This window comes from Acanthopagrus latus, chromosome 15 (assembly GCF_904848185.1).
Source record: "Acanthopagrus latus isolate v.2019 chromosome 15, fAcaLat1.1, whole genome shotgun sequence".
Taxonomy (NCBI): Eukaryota; Metazoa; Chordata; class Actinopteri; order Spariformes; family Sparidae; genus Acanthopagrus; species Acanthopagrus latus.
Window position 1 is genome coordinate 18,113,591 of NC_051053.1, and position 16,194 is coordinate 18,129,784.

The 16,194-nt window shown below is 40.7% G+C and overlaps 1 protein-coding gene across 3 annotated transcripts in view; it reads left to right on the forward strand.

Annotated features, from left to right (window-relative positions):
* Positions 1-16,194, forward strand: part of kcnh1a (potassium voltage-gated channel, subfamily H (eag-related), member 1a) — a 37,057-nt gene that overhangs the window by 3,420 nt on the left and 17,443 nt on the right. Inside the window, exons 2-8 of one of the 3 annotated variants that reach the window (XM_037122609.1) lie at positions 1,470-1,496; positions 3,522-3,645; positions 7,626-7,732; positions 8,098-8,226; positions 9,744-9,862; positions 10,053-10,445; positions 14,738-14,764. In XM_037122609.1, coding sequence (XP_036978504.1) covers positions 1,470-1,496; positions 3,522-3,645; positions 7,626-7,732; positions 8,098-8,226; positions 9,744-9,862; positions 10,053-10,445; positions 14,738-14,764 — 926 coding nt within the window. The remainder of the gene's footprint in view (positions 1-1,469; positions 1,497-3,521; positions 3,646-7,625; positions 7,733-8,097; positions 8,227-9,743; positions 9,863-10,052; positions 10,446-14,737; positions 14,765-16,194) is intronic. The other 2 variants (XM_037122610.1, XM_037122611.1) reach the window with 2 other exon arrangements.

Below are 16,194 nucleotides of genomic sequence, written 5' to 3' on the forward strand. Positions count from 1 at the left end.
TTTTGGTGCTGAGCAGGAAGTGTACAGTGGGCTTTTAGAGCCATTTCACCAAAAACAGCTGCCAGCTGTAGCTGAAAACAACACTATGGGATCAGTGACGGGGAACTAAAACAGTAAAGTTCCGTGTCGGGCAGCTGAACAGTGAGCAGAAAACTCACCTCAAAGCTCTGTGAGGCAAGGAGAGCTGCTGACAGCTCCCAAGTGCGACCTGTTGCGTTGTTTTCACACAGTCAGAAGTTATTATATAAGATTATAAATCATAGCCACTTTAAAGTCCAGAAGCCCGAAACCAGTCCATGCAAAATAAAGATGCAGTCCTTCTAAAACTAAACCAATCAAAGAAGTAATTAATAATAAGAAGGCATGATTGCAATCACTTTTAGTGGGTAGGTAAGTTTTTAAGTAACATTTCTTATATTTCCATGTTTATATAGGACGTTTGATTGTGTGCTTTTGCATATCTACATGAACTGGTTGATAAAGGCCCTTGAAAGTAAATGAATCTATATGTTCATATAGGTCTACAGAACTGTATGGAGGAGTATAACGGACCCCTTGATTGATCGTATTAAATACACCTGAGCTTACTGTTCTTGCGATGATGTTTGTGTAATGAAAAATGACCTACGCTTGATTACAGGTTGTACTGTCGGCTTTGCAGATCTCCGGAGATTTTTTTTTGCTTTGTTGAGCTCATTATTTTAGTTTTAGAGCAACTGTAATGTGTTGCTCAATTTTACTGCTGACATCAGCCAAATTTCCATACCTACTGTACGCTGTCGCTACCAGCCCAGCGCATGTCATCACTGCTTTTCCTGCTTTAACCCACCCTCTGAACCTAACGCTAACCAATCTCACTCCTCATGCCTAAACCTGACAATTCAAGTCAACCAATCAGAGGCAGAGAAGAGTAGGGCTTAGCAAGAATAGCAGACGGACAAAGCTAGTACCTAATGTTAAAAGTGGTCAGCTATCTACTGTATATTAGCAGGTAGAGAGACAAACATTACTCTCAGAAGCTGGTAGAGGCTGTAAGTAAGCGATCTGTATGCTAACGTGTTAGCTGCAACAGATTAGGCACTGTGGCTGAGTGTCTGTCAGCTTGTTTCTGAGTGTATCTGCCCCCTAGTGGCAAAAGATCAATTAACAGTACAGTAAAAGTACGCCTGTTTCTATAATAATTTAATGGGAGACTTTTTCCGATTAGATTAGCTGTTTCAGTTAACTAAATCTTAACCTTCCGTCCGAGGTCTTGCTGAATGAGACAATAGTTGCTTGTAATGAAACTGTCATGTTTAACAAGTAGCATCCGCTCATGTCAGAGCAACACGGTGAGGTGTTGCTGTTGTAACCGCCCGTGTCTCTCTTTTGCTTGACACGTCCCATTTTTTTTTTTGTTGTTGTCTGACATTCAACGGGTGCTCTTCACTGTAATCTGTTAACCTTCTTTTCCTTTTCAAACATTTCAGTTTGGACACTGTCACATAGACAGACAGGTACTATTAAGTCTAGTTTGGTGTACTGCTTATGTTCTTCCTTACAGTATCTTTCTCTTTGTAACGTACCACTAAATGTTCTATACCAAATGCTGTTAATTTACAAAGCGACTAATTAAACATGTTGAGATTTTTATGAGAAAAGAAAAACATTGCTGCAGTACAGCAGTGAATCGATAAATCCAGGGCTAATCAATCAATCAGTCATTGAGCTTCTTTACTTGCAAGATAAGCATTCATCTGATCATTGTAAAATAACACGTTGGCATGGAACGTCTCATTCGTCGTACTCTCTCTTCTGTTGCCATTTCAGTGTGTTTTGTTTCGATGTGATCAAAGAATAAATTTTTTTTTTTTTGCTTGGTTTGTGTGTGCTCATTTGTGGCCTAAAAATAGAATTTCTGTTCCTGTTTTGTGCCAGGTGTTTTTAATTCTTCTCTTCTTTCACCCCTGTGTCATCACATTGTCATGTCTGTGGGCGTAGCGGGGGGTTAGCTTTGAGATCTGTCACACAGATTTGTATTTTTTTTAAAGGTTGTATCCCCAATTATTATTTCTCTTGCTCCCACCTAAACCCATTACATCTGCTCCTTTTGACAAAGCAAAAGCAAGATGTGCAAAATAAGTAATCACATCGAGTTTGTCTTGACGTCTTTCACAAAGTATGCTATCAAAATACTATTATTGTATTTTTCTTTTACAAATCAAGGGCAAAATTGATGGTCTTTAATTGGTATAACCTCAGTATAAACTGATGTTGCCATTACTTTGTCCAGGCAAAATTCTGCATGTTTTTCCATGATTAATTTAACACAGTGTTTTATTTAGGCTGCCTGTTAAAATGAAATATAAAGAAGAAAACAGACGTCCTCCCTTTTTTTAATGTATCATGACATGACTTTATGACACGGAGTAACAGTATGTAAATTATTATGATACATTATATTATTACATTACATTGTTAAACTGCTGAGGTTTTAAAATATGATGGACACAAAATAGGTCATTAAAATATACATCAACTCTATTATTCTGTAGGTTTATTTACATTTTGATAATGAATAAGTCTTTTGCTTGGAGGCCGTGCCAACATTTGAATATGCAAAATAAGCCATATGAGAATTAATGTACTGCGTATTCTGTGACATTTTTAAAAAAAATCAACGGCAGCAGTTATTTGTATTCGTAGGCCGCATCTGGCAATAAAGAGCACTTTGTCATGATAATCACCCTTTATAAACACAAGCACTTGTTGTTTTCCCCTCCACACCCCTCTGAAACACCCATTACCCAGCACACACAAACACAACGCAAATGACTGCTAATGAGCAATTACAAATTAAAAATGAAAAAAAAAAAAAAAAAGTTGAGGGAGAAGATATCTCGATGTTTTCTACACAGGCAACGATTTTATGTTTGGCTCACATTTTCTCTGCGCTCGCCCTGAGTGGAGTGTGTAATGGGCCGTAGACCATCATGGACCCTAATGAAAATCTTTAAAGTGTCTTCAAAGTAGCTCTTAAAGGCAGGATCACCCAATCTTTTTAACGATAGGGGAAACTTTACAAGACAAACACATCTTCAAGTAAAGAAAGAGGCTGTATGTGAATGTTAAATCTTATTTTTAGTGTTAAATTGTAGTGGTGAAGCGATAAACCCCCCAACATACTGATACCAATTGTTTCTAATTGTTACCTGAAATTAAAAACAAGAGGCCCGATATGACTGCTGAGTTATGCCTAAATGTGGTCTCGCTTCCCTGTTATCTGCATTAGTGTTTGCACATTTCTTATCCACAGACACAAATATTAAATCAATTCAGTCTTGCTTTACAATAACAAATATTTATTTTTGCCCCTTTTCTGTGTCTTACTGTTACTTCCTTTCTGAGTCCAACAATCCTTGACTTTCATTTAAAACGTCTTATGCCTCAGCCCCTTTCCCAACCCAAACTATTTGTATGTTGTCGTACACTGCAGTCCCTCGAGTTATTTGCCGCCTTCTTTCCCTTTCCCTCTCCAACAGATACCAACTTTGTCCTGGGAAACGCTCAGATCGTGGACTGGCCCATCGTCTACAGTAACGATGGCTTCTGCAAGTTGTCGGGGTACCACAGAGCAGAGGTGATGCAGAAGAGCAGCACCTGCAGGTAGGCAAAAAAAGAAAAAAGAAAAAAACATCCCTGTGTCTTGATGTGAAGAATAATTTGACAGCTATTTTGCTGTATTAGATCGGCATGATTAGCCAGTAACATTACAAGAACTTGTTACAGCTACAGCTATCTTGTTAATCTGGATGAGCTTGGCTGGCAAAGCGAAGATAATCATGCTGTTGCAGTACAGTTAGAGAGGAGGGTGACTTTCTTTACAAGGTTTGTTTTTTTTAATGCCATAAGTGCCTCCAGGAAGAAAAGAGCTCTCATTTCTGAATTTAATTTTGTAGTTGCGCCGCTGTAGAAGCCACTTTCAACCCCATGTGTCTATTTGTGTGTATTTCTATTTACACCTCCCTCCACCAGGCAGAGCAACCTTATTTTGAGAATTATTTGAGGTAGTGATTCACTGTAGTTGCTCTCTTTGCTGCTGTTTGTGCTCATATTTATTCTTTCTATAAAGCATTATGTCTTCTTTTTACTGAAAAGGAAGCAGTGGACTATTATACCATCATTGCTCATATGGTCATGTTTTTTTTCCAATTATTTTGCACCATTTCTTCATAATCATGGGGATCAGAGGAGGACTTAATGCTGCAGAAACATTTAACAATCAATTCTAAACCAAATAGTGAGACTTGCTTCTGGTTCGGGCTAACAGCTGCAATAATACGACTATTGAATCAATCCGTTGTGGTTAAAGATCCCGTCCACACATGCATTAAAGCTTACATGAAAAAAAAAATCCCCAACGTGTTTCTGATTTAGTTTCTGCTGGAAAAAAAGTCTAATTATCACATAAAATTCTTCAAAAAGTTTCCACATCTCACTTGTGCGCGCTGAATATTGGACCGGGATCTGCCTCTCTCAAACACAGTGCCAACTACATGGTGTTCGAAACCAACGTGGTATCACATGACATGTCAGACAACCAGGTGCAATTTCAAGCTTGTAAGAAACAACAGTATAACAAGGACTACATTACGCATGATATCAGTGCATTAACAGGCAGGTTAATAACAGAGAATATCTCTCTCTCTGTTTCTCTGCAGAGCATGTGCAAATGTCAGCAGTAGGGAGGTGTAGAGCGTGGGCAGATTGTCCAATAGTTAATTTATGACGGATGGTGTTATTCTCTTAGACAGAAACAAGAAATACAAGTACAAAAATGCTGGAATGTGTCTCCTTATAGGCTCAGGTCGTCGTTAATATATGTGGATGGCCTTGCAAAATAAAGTCTCTGTGTGGGAAACACTGACAGCCCATCCCAAAGGGGGGGACATGAATGTGCATGAAGTTTAATGGCATTCCAGTTGCTGACGAGACATTTCACAAATGTCAACCTCAGCTTGACATTGCAGGAAAAGTCAATTCAGGCTATTGACAAAGTATTCAGGATTCATCTTCTGGGGAGCTTGACTGTCTGTACCAACTTGTATGGCAATTCAGTCTAGCCCAAAGCCATTCTGCTAGAAAGCTTGAACTTTAAGGACCCTGTAAACTTTCGATTTTCACTTTATGAAAGTGTGGATACAGATACAGTTCCTCCACAGGGTCAATGCTGACTGAATGAGGAGTACAATTTTGTAGTTCTCATGGGCCTTTCTTTATATTAGACCCAACTGTGAGGCGACACTGGATCGACTGCCTCCCTTCAGCAGTGCATCTTAGCAGAGGAAGTTAAAACCAGTGAATGAGAATGCCACTCACGGCATGATGTTCCCGTAATTTACGGCAGGTCAGAAAAAAAATATTCTCTTGCAAAGCGATAACTCAGACACAAAGCTGTGATGTAATCAGGCTGTTACAACTGAAACTGACTACAAACAGGGACAGTGTGGGCGGGGTGCTCCCTCCAGAACCTTTCACCTCAAGGAATAAAAGGAACTCCTAAAACGAGCGTCACTCCTCTTCGAGTGAACACTTTCTGGACTCTGTGTTTGCTGTGCCAGTAAAAGAAGCGAGCCAGCAACCAGCACATTAATGGGATCACATGGAAACAGTCGGTGCTGCCAGATTTGAAAACCGTGGGCGATTTCGTCTGTTGTGGGAGATTGTGTTTGTCACAGCCAGCACTGCGGCTATTACTGATTTAGACCCTTGGGTCCCTAGGCATAAGCTTCAGAACACTTGCCAATACAAATATTGAACAGAGTGTGAGATGGTTTGTTTCAGGTTTATTTTAGGGTGCTTGATGGAATGAAGTCTTATTCTTAATAACTGGGGAAAAGGAAAATGGACCTATAATTGTTTGACTGTGTTTGAAAACCTGTAAATGCAGGAAATCAACCAGAAATTTCAGGAAATGACAAAGTGGTATTTGACAACAAATTCAATGACAGTTATACAATAAATAAAATGACAGTACTCCTCAAAATAAACTGGGCAAAAGGTACTGTGCCCCCTCTCTTCAAGCTCCCTGTGGTCTCGTAGGCTGTGCTCAGTCCCAGTCTGGTGTCCAGACTTCTAGTGGGAAGCGGCTGAGCCCTGTCGAGATGAGTGTGGTGCAGGCAAACTTCTGTCAGCTAATAGGCCATGAAGATCCACAGCAACTGTTGCTACAGCTCCAACAGAAAGTTTGATTTTGAATGTCTGTCCATTTCTTACAAATGACATGCACTAGTAATGACTACTCCTTGTTTTTTTCAATCATACAGATGAATCTCACGTCATATTGACTTTTGCGTCTGTAATAATGTTTGGTCACTTTCAGGCAGGTTTATTTGATGCTGTACGTAACATTTACCGCTATAAAATCTGCCTGGCCTTCAGATTTTAGAGCCTGTACTTTCATAAACAGTCATCCAACACTTGGTTCTTTATTGGTAGTTTAAAAAGCACCACTACCCACTTTGATTATTCTTTGAATTTCCCTCTATACATTTAATCATTTGATCTTTCAGCTTTTTATTTTCTGTCACAAAACATCTTCCAGAGCCTGATAGAGTCATCCTCAAAAACATCAAACAATCACACTCTGAATGTTTTATGGCCTCACAAACATAAAACGTATACTCATTCCCCCTGACTGTTAGTGTCTTAATATCTCAGCCTCTTTCGCTGCAGCTGTGCGGATCAAAGATGTTTTTTTCCATCTCAACTGCTCTTACTGTGTTCTCGGTCTCTTCAATTATGTATATGTTTCTTGTTCCATATTGGATGCGGTAAACATACAGTGACAAACCTGTGGGAATTTTTTTTTTTTTTTTTTTCACGCGTGACGAGAAAAGTCACTTGAGGAATGATTTTCTTTGAAGAGAGTCACATTCCTCCTGGCTCAGGGAGAGAGAGAGAGCGAGAGAGGACAGTCGTCAGTGATCTCACATCAAGCGCTGGTCTGTAAAAGTCTCTGCAGCGTCAGAACGTAGTCTCATTAAATTTAGCCTTCCCTTTTGTATTTCATAACAAACTGTGAGTTATATTTAGATCGTGCTGGAGCAGGCTGCCACTGAGGGTGGCGGTAACAAGCAAAGTGAGATGAATGTCTCTGCAGCATGGTTAAATGTGCTCACGCTTGCTTGACCCATCTTCAGGTTTAATTTGTTTGCGAGAGCAACTTCGCGTTCGGCCAATTAGACACCAGGCTGCATTTATCTTTTAATGGTTTCAGGATTCATTTCAGTGAGTTTAAATTTACTTGTACTGTATTTTTAATGCGGCCTAATTCGTCAGAGCACCTCTCCAAGGTCTCTAAGTAGCAATCAGTAACCGATCTACACGGTTCAGTGGTGAATCTTGATAAAAGAGCTTCTTTTTCAGGAAACAAACAATTACATTTAAGAGGAAACGTGCATTAAGGTGACATATAAAGGTGCGTCAAAGCAACAAAATAACCACAGCAGAAACTGCTTGGCAACTGTAACACTTTAAGATATTCACACATCGAGCTTTCGTCAGCACTCTTTTGTGCCAGAATGAGGATGCTTGTCGAAGTCTATTAAATATTCAAATTGTTATTTCCACTTTGTGTTTTCCAGCTTCATGTACGGGGAACTCACGGACAAGGACACGACAGAAAAAGTGCGACTAACATTCGAGAATTATGAGATGAACTCGTTCGAAATACTGATGTACAAGAAGAACAGTAAGTAGCAGCGCCACGTGCGAGCGAAGAGAGGAAAATGTGAAGTTCCACTCTTCTTGTCATGCAAATGTATTCAGAGCTTCTCTAACATACAGCTGAGTTCAAAGGCAGCCCAGAACAGTTCTACCTCTGTAGAAATGTGCTAATTAGTCGAGAGCCAGACCAGAGAAACCTTTCCCAGAAAAAAACGTGGTGCTGTGTTTTGTTTCCACTCGCAGGTGTGACCTCCCTGCTCCTCGCAGGTGTTGCAGGGAGACGTGGAAAGTTCTGAAAGTCCGGGATATTTCAGATTCCTCCCTCATGTGCATTCACTGTCATGTCCTCTAAAAACAAGCAGCTGAATATTTGTCCTTTCATACTTTCAGGGACGCCTGTTTGGTTTTTTGTGAAGATCGCTCCCATTCGAAACGAACAAGAGAAAGTGGTCCTGTTTCTGTGCACGTTCAGTGACATCACGGCCTTTAAACAGCCCATCGAAGACGATTCTTCCAAAGGTTCGAGTCCACAAATTGAATTTGTTCAACTTCATGCATTTAGTCACAAAGGATGCTTTTTTTGTTGTAGAAAGTGTATTCTGTTTCAGAGTCATTAAAATAGCAAAAAAAAGATGCTTTTAAATCATAGTTGAACATCAGCTGGCCCAAATTAATCAATTCACATTTTTGTCACATGTATGATGTAAAGCTTTCATAAAATGAGACAGTGCGGGGTGTCAGCGATCACCGCTCGACCCTGTGCATTGTGCATCTGCTCTGGCAAGTAACCACTGAGTCAAAAATGCACCCCATCGTGACGGTTATCAGCAGACAAGAAAAAAACAATTCATTGAACTGTATAACCGCTGACGACAGCCAAAGTAGAACATGGATTAGTGCGAGTGAGTGACTTAAAACAAACAGTAGTGACAACAACGGGATGTGGAGATTACATGAAAGTGAGACTGTAGCTCAGCCTCAGCGTCAACAGGTAGCACTCTGCTGAAGGCTGTTGCATCAGTTAAAGGAAAAGTTCACTCAAAAATGGAAATCACAGTCATGCTGATAGTCAAGTGATGTTTCGTAGTGAACAGAACATTTATTGACGGTAAAAAAAAAACAAAAAAAACAGAAATTTGCTCCATACAGCTCATCTGGCATAATCCAAGTCTCTGCCCGGGATCTCAGATGCTTTGAAAACACGTTATATACACCCTTGACACACTGTAAAGCTCAGACAGCACGCCACAACACTTTTAATTTGGCAGCTGTAGAAGATTTCAGTTTTACAGACAGTGTGAATGACGTCTTTTCAAATCAATTTGGGATCTCAGGGCTTCTGCAACCTGGTATCTCTCCCTTAACATGCATTTGCATACGAGGAACAGCGGATAAGCTTCGTTGTTTATTTAAAACTCCTGTCTGAAAATATCTGTTTCAGAAGGTTAATCTGAAGTCTATAAGCTTCTGCTGCTTAAATGTACCACAGCATCTGTTATAGTGGCATTACTGTGTGCATGTTTAAAATGACTGAAAGCAGCCTCTCTGTTCATTAATTCAGAGCAATTATCATCACACAACGTGGGTGCTGACCGTAAAAGTGACAACTGCATTGGGAAGGATGCTTGCTCTGCACTGTGCGCCTGGAGTAACATAGAGCCTGATGACTCAGTTTTCCTTTTGGGTGAACTTATCCTTTACACGCATTAACATGAATAAAGCTAATATCTCATGTTAATATTTAAGGACTTGCTGGTCAAGTTGTGTCAGAGAACATGCTCAGGGTTGTCTTGAGGTTACCTGGTTTTCTGATGTAATACATTCCAGATAAAGTGAATCAGATGGCGTCATCTTATCGCAACACAAACTCTTTTAAGCTGTTGAGCTTTTCAGTACTGAAAAAAACATTTTGTAACTTACTGTCTTTTCAAAACTTCCAGAAGTTTGTTCAGCATGCTTTAACCCCCAGGAAATATCCAGTAGCAGAAAAGTTGTACGCCCTAATGTTGAAGTTTGTATGTGTCTGTCCCCCTCAGGCTGGGGAAAGTTTGCCCGACTGACTCGAGCTCTAACAAGCAGTCGAGGAGTTTTACAACAGCTGCAGCCAACGGTTCATAAAGGAGAGAATGTCCACAAGCACTCCCGCTTAGCTGAGGTATGAAGGATACTCGTGATTTTATTTCTGTTTCTACGATGTGCGCAGCACTTCTTATAAGCAGGTCAGCTATAAGTCACCATGAGGACGACACAGTTTGAGCTCCAGGCTGAAGTATTTTTGTCCTCCTGCTGCGTTTGTTTATTTGTCTGTCTCTAAGTTTTTACCAACTTGCTGTTTTTTTCGTCAGGTACTGCAGCTGGGCTCAGACATCCTACCTCAGTACAAGCAGGAGACCCCCAAAACCCCTCCTCACATCATCCTGCACTACTGCCTCTTCAAGACCACATGGGACTGGGTCATCCTCATCCTCACCTTCTACACGGCCATCATGGTGCCCTACAACGTCTCCTTCAAGACGAAGCAGAACAACGTGACGTGGCTGGTGGTGGACAGCATCGTGGACGTCATCTTCCTGGTGGACATCGTTTTGAACTTCCACACCACGTTCGTCGGACCCGCCGGGGAGGTCATCTCAGACCCCAAGCTGATCCGGATGAACTACCTGAAGACGTGGTTTGTTATTGACCTGCTGTCCTGCCTGCCGTACGACGTCATCAACGCCTTTGAGAATGTCGATGAGGTGAGTGCAGTGGTTTTGTGTTTGTGCTGGCACATAGCTGATTAAGTTGATCGCGAGTAAAATTAATCTGCAATCTCTTTTAGAGTGTGTTTAATCCGTTTAGTCATTGTTCAAGCCTGCTAACAGATGTTTGGCAACCAGACGCCCTGGTTGGCTTTGGTCCCCTGATTGAGGCTGTGATGTCTGCAGGACGGCAGGTCTGCTGATCAACCATTATTCATCATCGACCGCTATTATTGACTCGCCATGATCATTATGACCCTGACCTCTGCGGTGGGTAATGTCACAGCATGCTGACTCATAAAACACATCGACTTCACTGACGCTCCAAACTTAATTGGAAAGTCGGCCTCGCTGATTAAAATACATGGTTTAAGTGGAAACAGACAGCCCCCTCTAGCTTCTCTAAGTGGTACTATTGTTGACGCTGTGGTTGCAAAGACCACTAGATCGTTAAAGTTTTACCAGAGAGTTGCAAAAAACCCCAACACAGGACAAAATTTGAGTTTATTCAATCATTTAGTCTATAATAGTAATTGATAATGGATAGCCAGTTAACCTTCCTTCTCCCAGGTGACCACGTGACCAGTGGAAGACCAAACTGTACAGTGATAGCGGGGTTTATAGGGAATTATCAGAAATAATGAGGAAAAATTGCTACATGGACACAGGCCTTTATTTATTGATCGTTCATTGACCATGCCAACGTCTCATGCTGAGCCGGCTTGCTCTGTTATTTTGTAATACTGTTACATTTTCAGCAGGAGGTTGCTGTGGATTGCAGCGCTTTGTGGGCAATATGGAAATGGGCCAGAGGCCTATACACTATTTATAAACACTTTCAATCATCCTGCCGGCCAGAATACATCCGCAGGTTTGACACACGTCTTAGGTAATTGTAAACAAAAATGAATTCATTCCAGTGCTAACAAATTGGAAATTGCTCTGTCTGCTCGACTTTTCCCACTTTAAAATCCCGGAGATGATCTTTTCTAAGGTAACTGGCAGGTTATTAGGTGTCCACACCGGCACTCCAGCCCATTTATCAACCAGTGTACATCAGATCCTGCTCACTGGTTGTTGTTTTGTACAGTGACAGTGAATAAAAGACGAGTTTGGAACGAGCGGCATGATAATATGCTTGTTTGTGAATTCATAAATGTTGGGACTGTAATGAGGAGCGTTTGCTGGAGAGCTATCACAGGATCTCGAGATAATTGGCACATTTTAATTGGGGAAGGAGTGTTACATTATTAAACTGAGGCACTCTTCAGTCCTGTGCTGTGTCACTGAAGCCCTAAAACCATTAACACCTTATGACAGCTGACAAAAGGACTGAATCAGGCAGAAACATGCCGTGATTAAGCATGTTATGTTTGGAGTTGGTCACTTTTAACCGGATGTTTGCTGTTTTACCATCAACTTATATCTTTATGCACATATGCATAAATTTTGAAGTATTGTATGTATTTGCTGATGAAATCCAGCTGATACTCAGATTGTATCTCTCACTGTATCTGATTGAAATATCTTTATGGTTGCACCGTAAAGTAATCAAAATGTTTTATGGCGATCACTGTTCTTTCCACCAACATACACACACACATACACTAATTAAGTGGAGCCTCAGGGTCCTGCACTTGCTGTTTTTCATTATGATAATGCATCATTGTGTGTGTTTGTGTGTGCCTGTGTGTGCTTCAGTGTGCCACATCTCATGACGTGTGTGTGTGCGATGTGTAAAATGCTGCGATAGCGTTTAAGCAGCACAGCGCGAGTCGGCTCTTGGGGGCTGTCGGGGAGCACATACAGTTCGAGGGGATGTGAAATGCTGCTGTAATGCTGCAAAAAACAGAGGCTTGTTGGTGTGCAGCTAGCACTGAGTTGTTGCAGCCTCAAGCATTTTGGCCCCTTTCTAGTCTTTCAACATTTCAGCATCCTAAACGCTGACAAGTTCAAGTGACCGGAGAAGAAGCGGGCAGAGGTCAGCAGATGGGAAAAACAAAAGCCTCTTGTGATTTAAAGGATGGCACTGGTGTTATTTGATCTTTTCTAGTGACGTCGAGGAAGAAAACAAAGCCAGAAAGAGTTTGTTGGTATATATAAAAACTATTAAAAACAAATGAAAAGTGCCACACTGTTGCTTTTGGGAGATACATTCCTTCATAATGTTGAACACAGGCTGTTGGCAATTAGGATCCATACAGATAATCAATTTTAAATTAACTACTATTAAAACAAAAATATCACAAATTTCATTGTTACGTCTGATACGTTCCCACTTGTATGTCATAGTCTACACACAATATTGACATTTCGTGTCCTTGCATGTTCACATGACACGTTTATGAGCTGACCTTCATACTGTGAGGTGGAGGGGATGAAGTTAGGATGAAGCTTGAGTTAGGCTGAGAGGGTGGCCAAGCCAGTGACTGCAGTTCAAGACTGTGTTTCATCATTTGTGCATATCAAACCGCTGGATATATTTGACAAGAGCCCACTGCGTTTCAACATTTGTAAGGGTGACGTCAGGACAAAAGTGCCCAAAAGTGCTTCACAGATTACAGGTGAGAGCACAAGTAAAACAGCAAAAGCAGACTAAGTAAAGACAATAACAAACAAAAGTACACAATAAAAACAATAAAAAATAATAAAAAGCAGTAGTGAACAGGTAGGTCTTGGATTTAAAAGCGCTCAGCACTGTGTCAAGGCAATTTGTTCCACATTAGCAACAAACCCAGGTGCCTAGAAGGATTTTAAGGATTTTATTTTCTAAGGATATCACTGAGAACATGGACATGTTTTAAATTACTGATGGCAGCCTCTCTAAAAATCACTAAAGCAGAATGTACTTGCGTTATGAACTCCCTACGAAGACGCATCTTACCATCTGAATAATGCATCCTGTAGCAGCAGAAAACAATACGACCATGTTTTTGTTGTTCTACGGCAAAATTACTTTCTGCTGCCTTTAAGATAGCCATGCACTATCAATGCTCCTGACCTCATTTTGAAGGAGCCCTTTAATGTGTTTCTGTTTTTTTTTCTCTTCTTGTGCATGTAAAAGATCTTGAGAGTTAAAAAGGTCAAACTCCCAACAGAAGCTCCTTTCTGCCTCAGAAAACGCTGCTCTTGAAACGCCGTCGTCCTGGCACATACCAATAGATTTAGAACATCTGCTCTGTTGTTGTCAATGCCATTGTGCCATTGGTTCAGGCAAGTGTGAGTTAGCCAGTCAGAGGAGACTGTTTTTTTTTGGGGGGGGGCAGAAGCTAAAGCAGCATTTTAGAGAGACAGACAGACAATATTCTGTTTGTTATACTATATTAATTAATACTTTATTTAATCAGGAAGTCATATTGAGTTCAACATTTCATTTACAAGTTAGACTGTGGTACGGAATGATATAAAATAAAGATCAAGAATGAAGTAAGAATAAAAATGGTAATGGCAGTGTTAATAACATCCATGAAATATACAATCATATAGACATCTGCATGGCAAAAAACTTTTTGAAGGTAAAAAAAGGGGGGGGGGTATTTACTGCGAGGCTCAAGTGTACATTTTGACCACGATTAGCTGACGGACACATCCGCTGTGAAGGGGACGGCAACAATGTGACCGTCCACCTCCAGGATCGTCTTCCAGCGAATCTCTGCTACAACTCAGTGACTCCAATTTGCTCCAAATTGCTTTGAGGCAATCCATGGCAAGCGTAAATGAGAGCGAGTAAACAATTGCCTGTGTTATTAAACCGGCGCCGAAACATCTTGCCGCTGCTACAGACCTTAATGACTGACATGAATAACTTTGATGGCTGTTTTTCCCCCCAACAGGTTTCCAGATAGGGAAGGGAAGATCATTAACGAGAAGCAGCTGTCAAAGTTATTCTTGGCAAAGTTAACGACACCTCGAGACTGAATGAAGCTCATAGTCGTTATGTCATTCCATATTTTTTTAATGACTGATAACCCAAAACAACAACAAACCAAACTGTTCATGTTGCCGTCCGACAAACACAGTGACGAAGCTCTCACCGCATGTTTGGTTCACGCTGCACAGACAAGGTTGTTCTTTTGTTTTGTTTTGTTTTCTATGTTGCTATTGATTTAAAGCCTTTATTGTATATCTCATGTGTTTTTATTCATCGCTTACCACTGATCAAGTGTCTTCTCTCTTACTGGTGCTTCATTTTTGTTTTTCTTCTTTTCCATCCCTCCGTTCTGTTTGCATGGCCCACCCCCCCCCACTTCCACTTCTGCCTGTATTCATGCATGGGACGTGATGGGAAGAATTGGAACCACCGAGCTGTCACTCAAGTAGGCTTCAGTTTGATTAGAATATGATAATGAACAGTTTTGTATTTTATTTCCTCCACATTTCCTCTGACATTTATTCTTGCACCAACATTTCAGCTGTTGTGTCGGTTGAGAGTACGACAGCGGAGGCATTAAAATGTCACGGAAAGCCGCGTTAAGATTTGTGCTGCTTGTCTATTTTTCCTTTTAAAGCTTTTCATTGCCAGGAGATAACAACGGTCAGATTGTTTTCTTCAATTTGGAAAATGAATAATGGCATCATTAAAATCCGCACAACAGCTGATTCAGGCCTAACGGCTGCAGCAACGCGCTGTTCGTGACAAATTGACTGCAACAACACGATACAGTTTGCATTTCAAAGTAAAAGTCTTCCTGGCATTGAAAAAAATGCTTTAAAAGAGGGAGTTTTGAACATAGTGTGGTGTGCGCATTTTAGGAACCACCTCTTTATTTCTACACATCTTTGAAAGTATCTTTTCTTGTGTCTCCTATTAGGCTTACACATCGGGTGTCAGAAGCTGAAATTTAGGGTGAAGCTTTAATGTTAGTCACTGAAGAATATGTCAGCTTATAGTTAGTTTATAGTTATAATTTTTAGCTATAATAATAGTAGGTCATTTTATTACTTTTTAGTAATTTTTCTCGCTTTTCCCCCATGTCCCCTGTCTCACGCAAGGCTAAGTTAACGTCAGCTGGCTCTAGCACTAAACACACAAGACAAATGTATTTGTCAAACTTTGGACAGAGCTAGTTTTCCCCCCTGCTAGCAGTCCGTATGCCAATTTGAGCTAATGTTTGTTGCTTCGTGTTGGCTGATCTCAATTAGAGGTCGCCTGACTTGGTTTTTGGTGCAAATGGTTTGGTCCAATATTACGGAATGAAAAAAATCAAAGGCTTCATCCGATATTCATATAAACACATAATTTATACATCACCATCATCATTATAAATCACCCTGAGCATATTTTCTATAGTATTCTACATAAAATGTACAACATATAAGCTAAGCTAGGACAGAGATGCCAGTTGTTTCGAGTCTTAGCTTCAGTTAGCGAGCAGCCATGTCAGTCTCGTCTAACTCTCGAGGCAAGAAAACGAATAAGCATATTTCCCAAAATGTCAAGTTGTTTTAGTTTATTGAAGCTTTATTATATCTCTTTACTGATGAAGTTTTCTCCCAACTTGTGTTTGTAGAGTCTGCAACAGAACTCCAAAGCACGATTGCTGGGGTAATTGAATTGTGTTGGGAGCTCAGGTCTGTAAAGTGATTTTAGAGAAGCCGAGGTGTCTGGCAGGCAGCTAGATCAGATCAAGTGACAGCGAGTGCTGCAGTCATACTCGGATTGCAGACCACAGCACATTAGAAGAATCAATAGCCCTCCCAGCACACACACACACACACACACACACACACACACACACACACACAC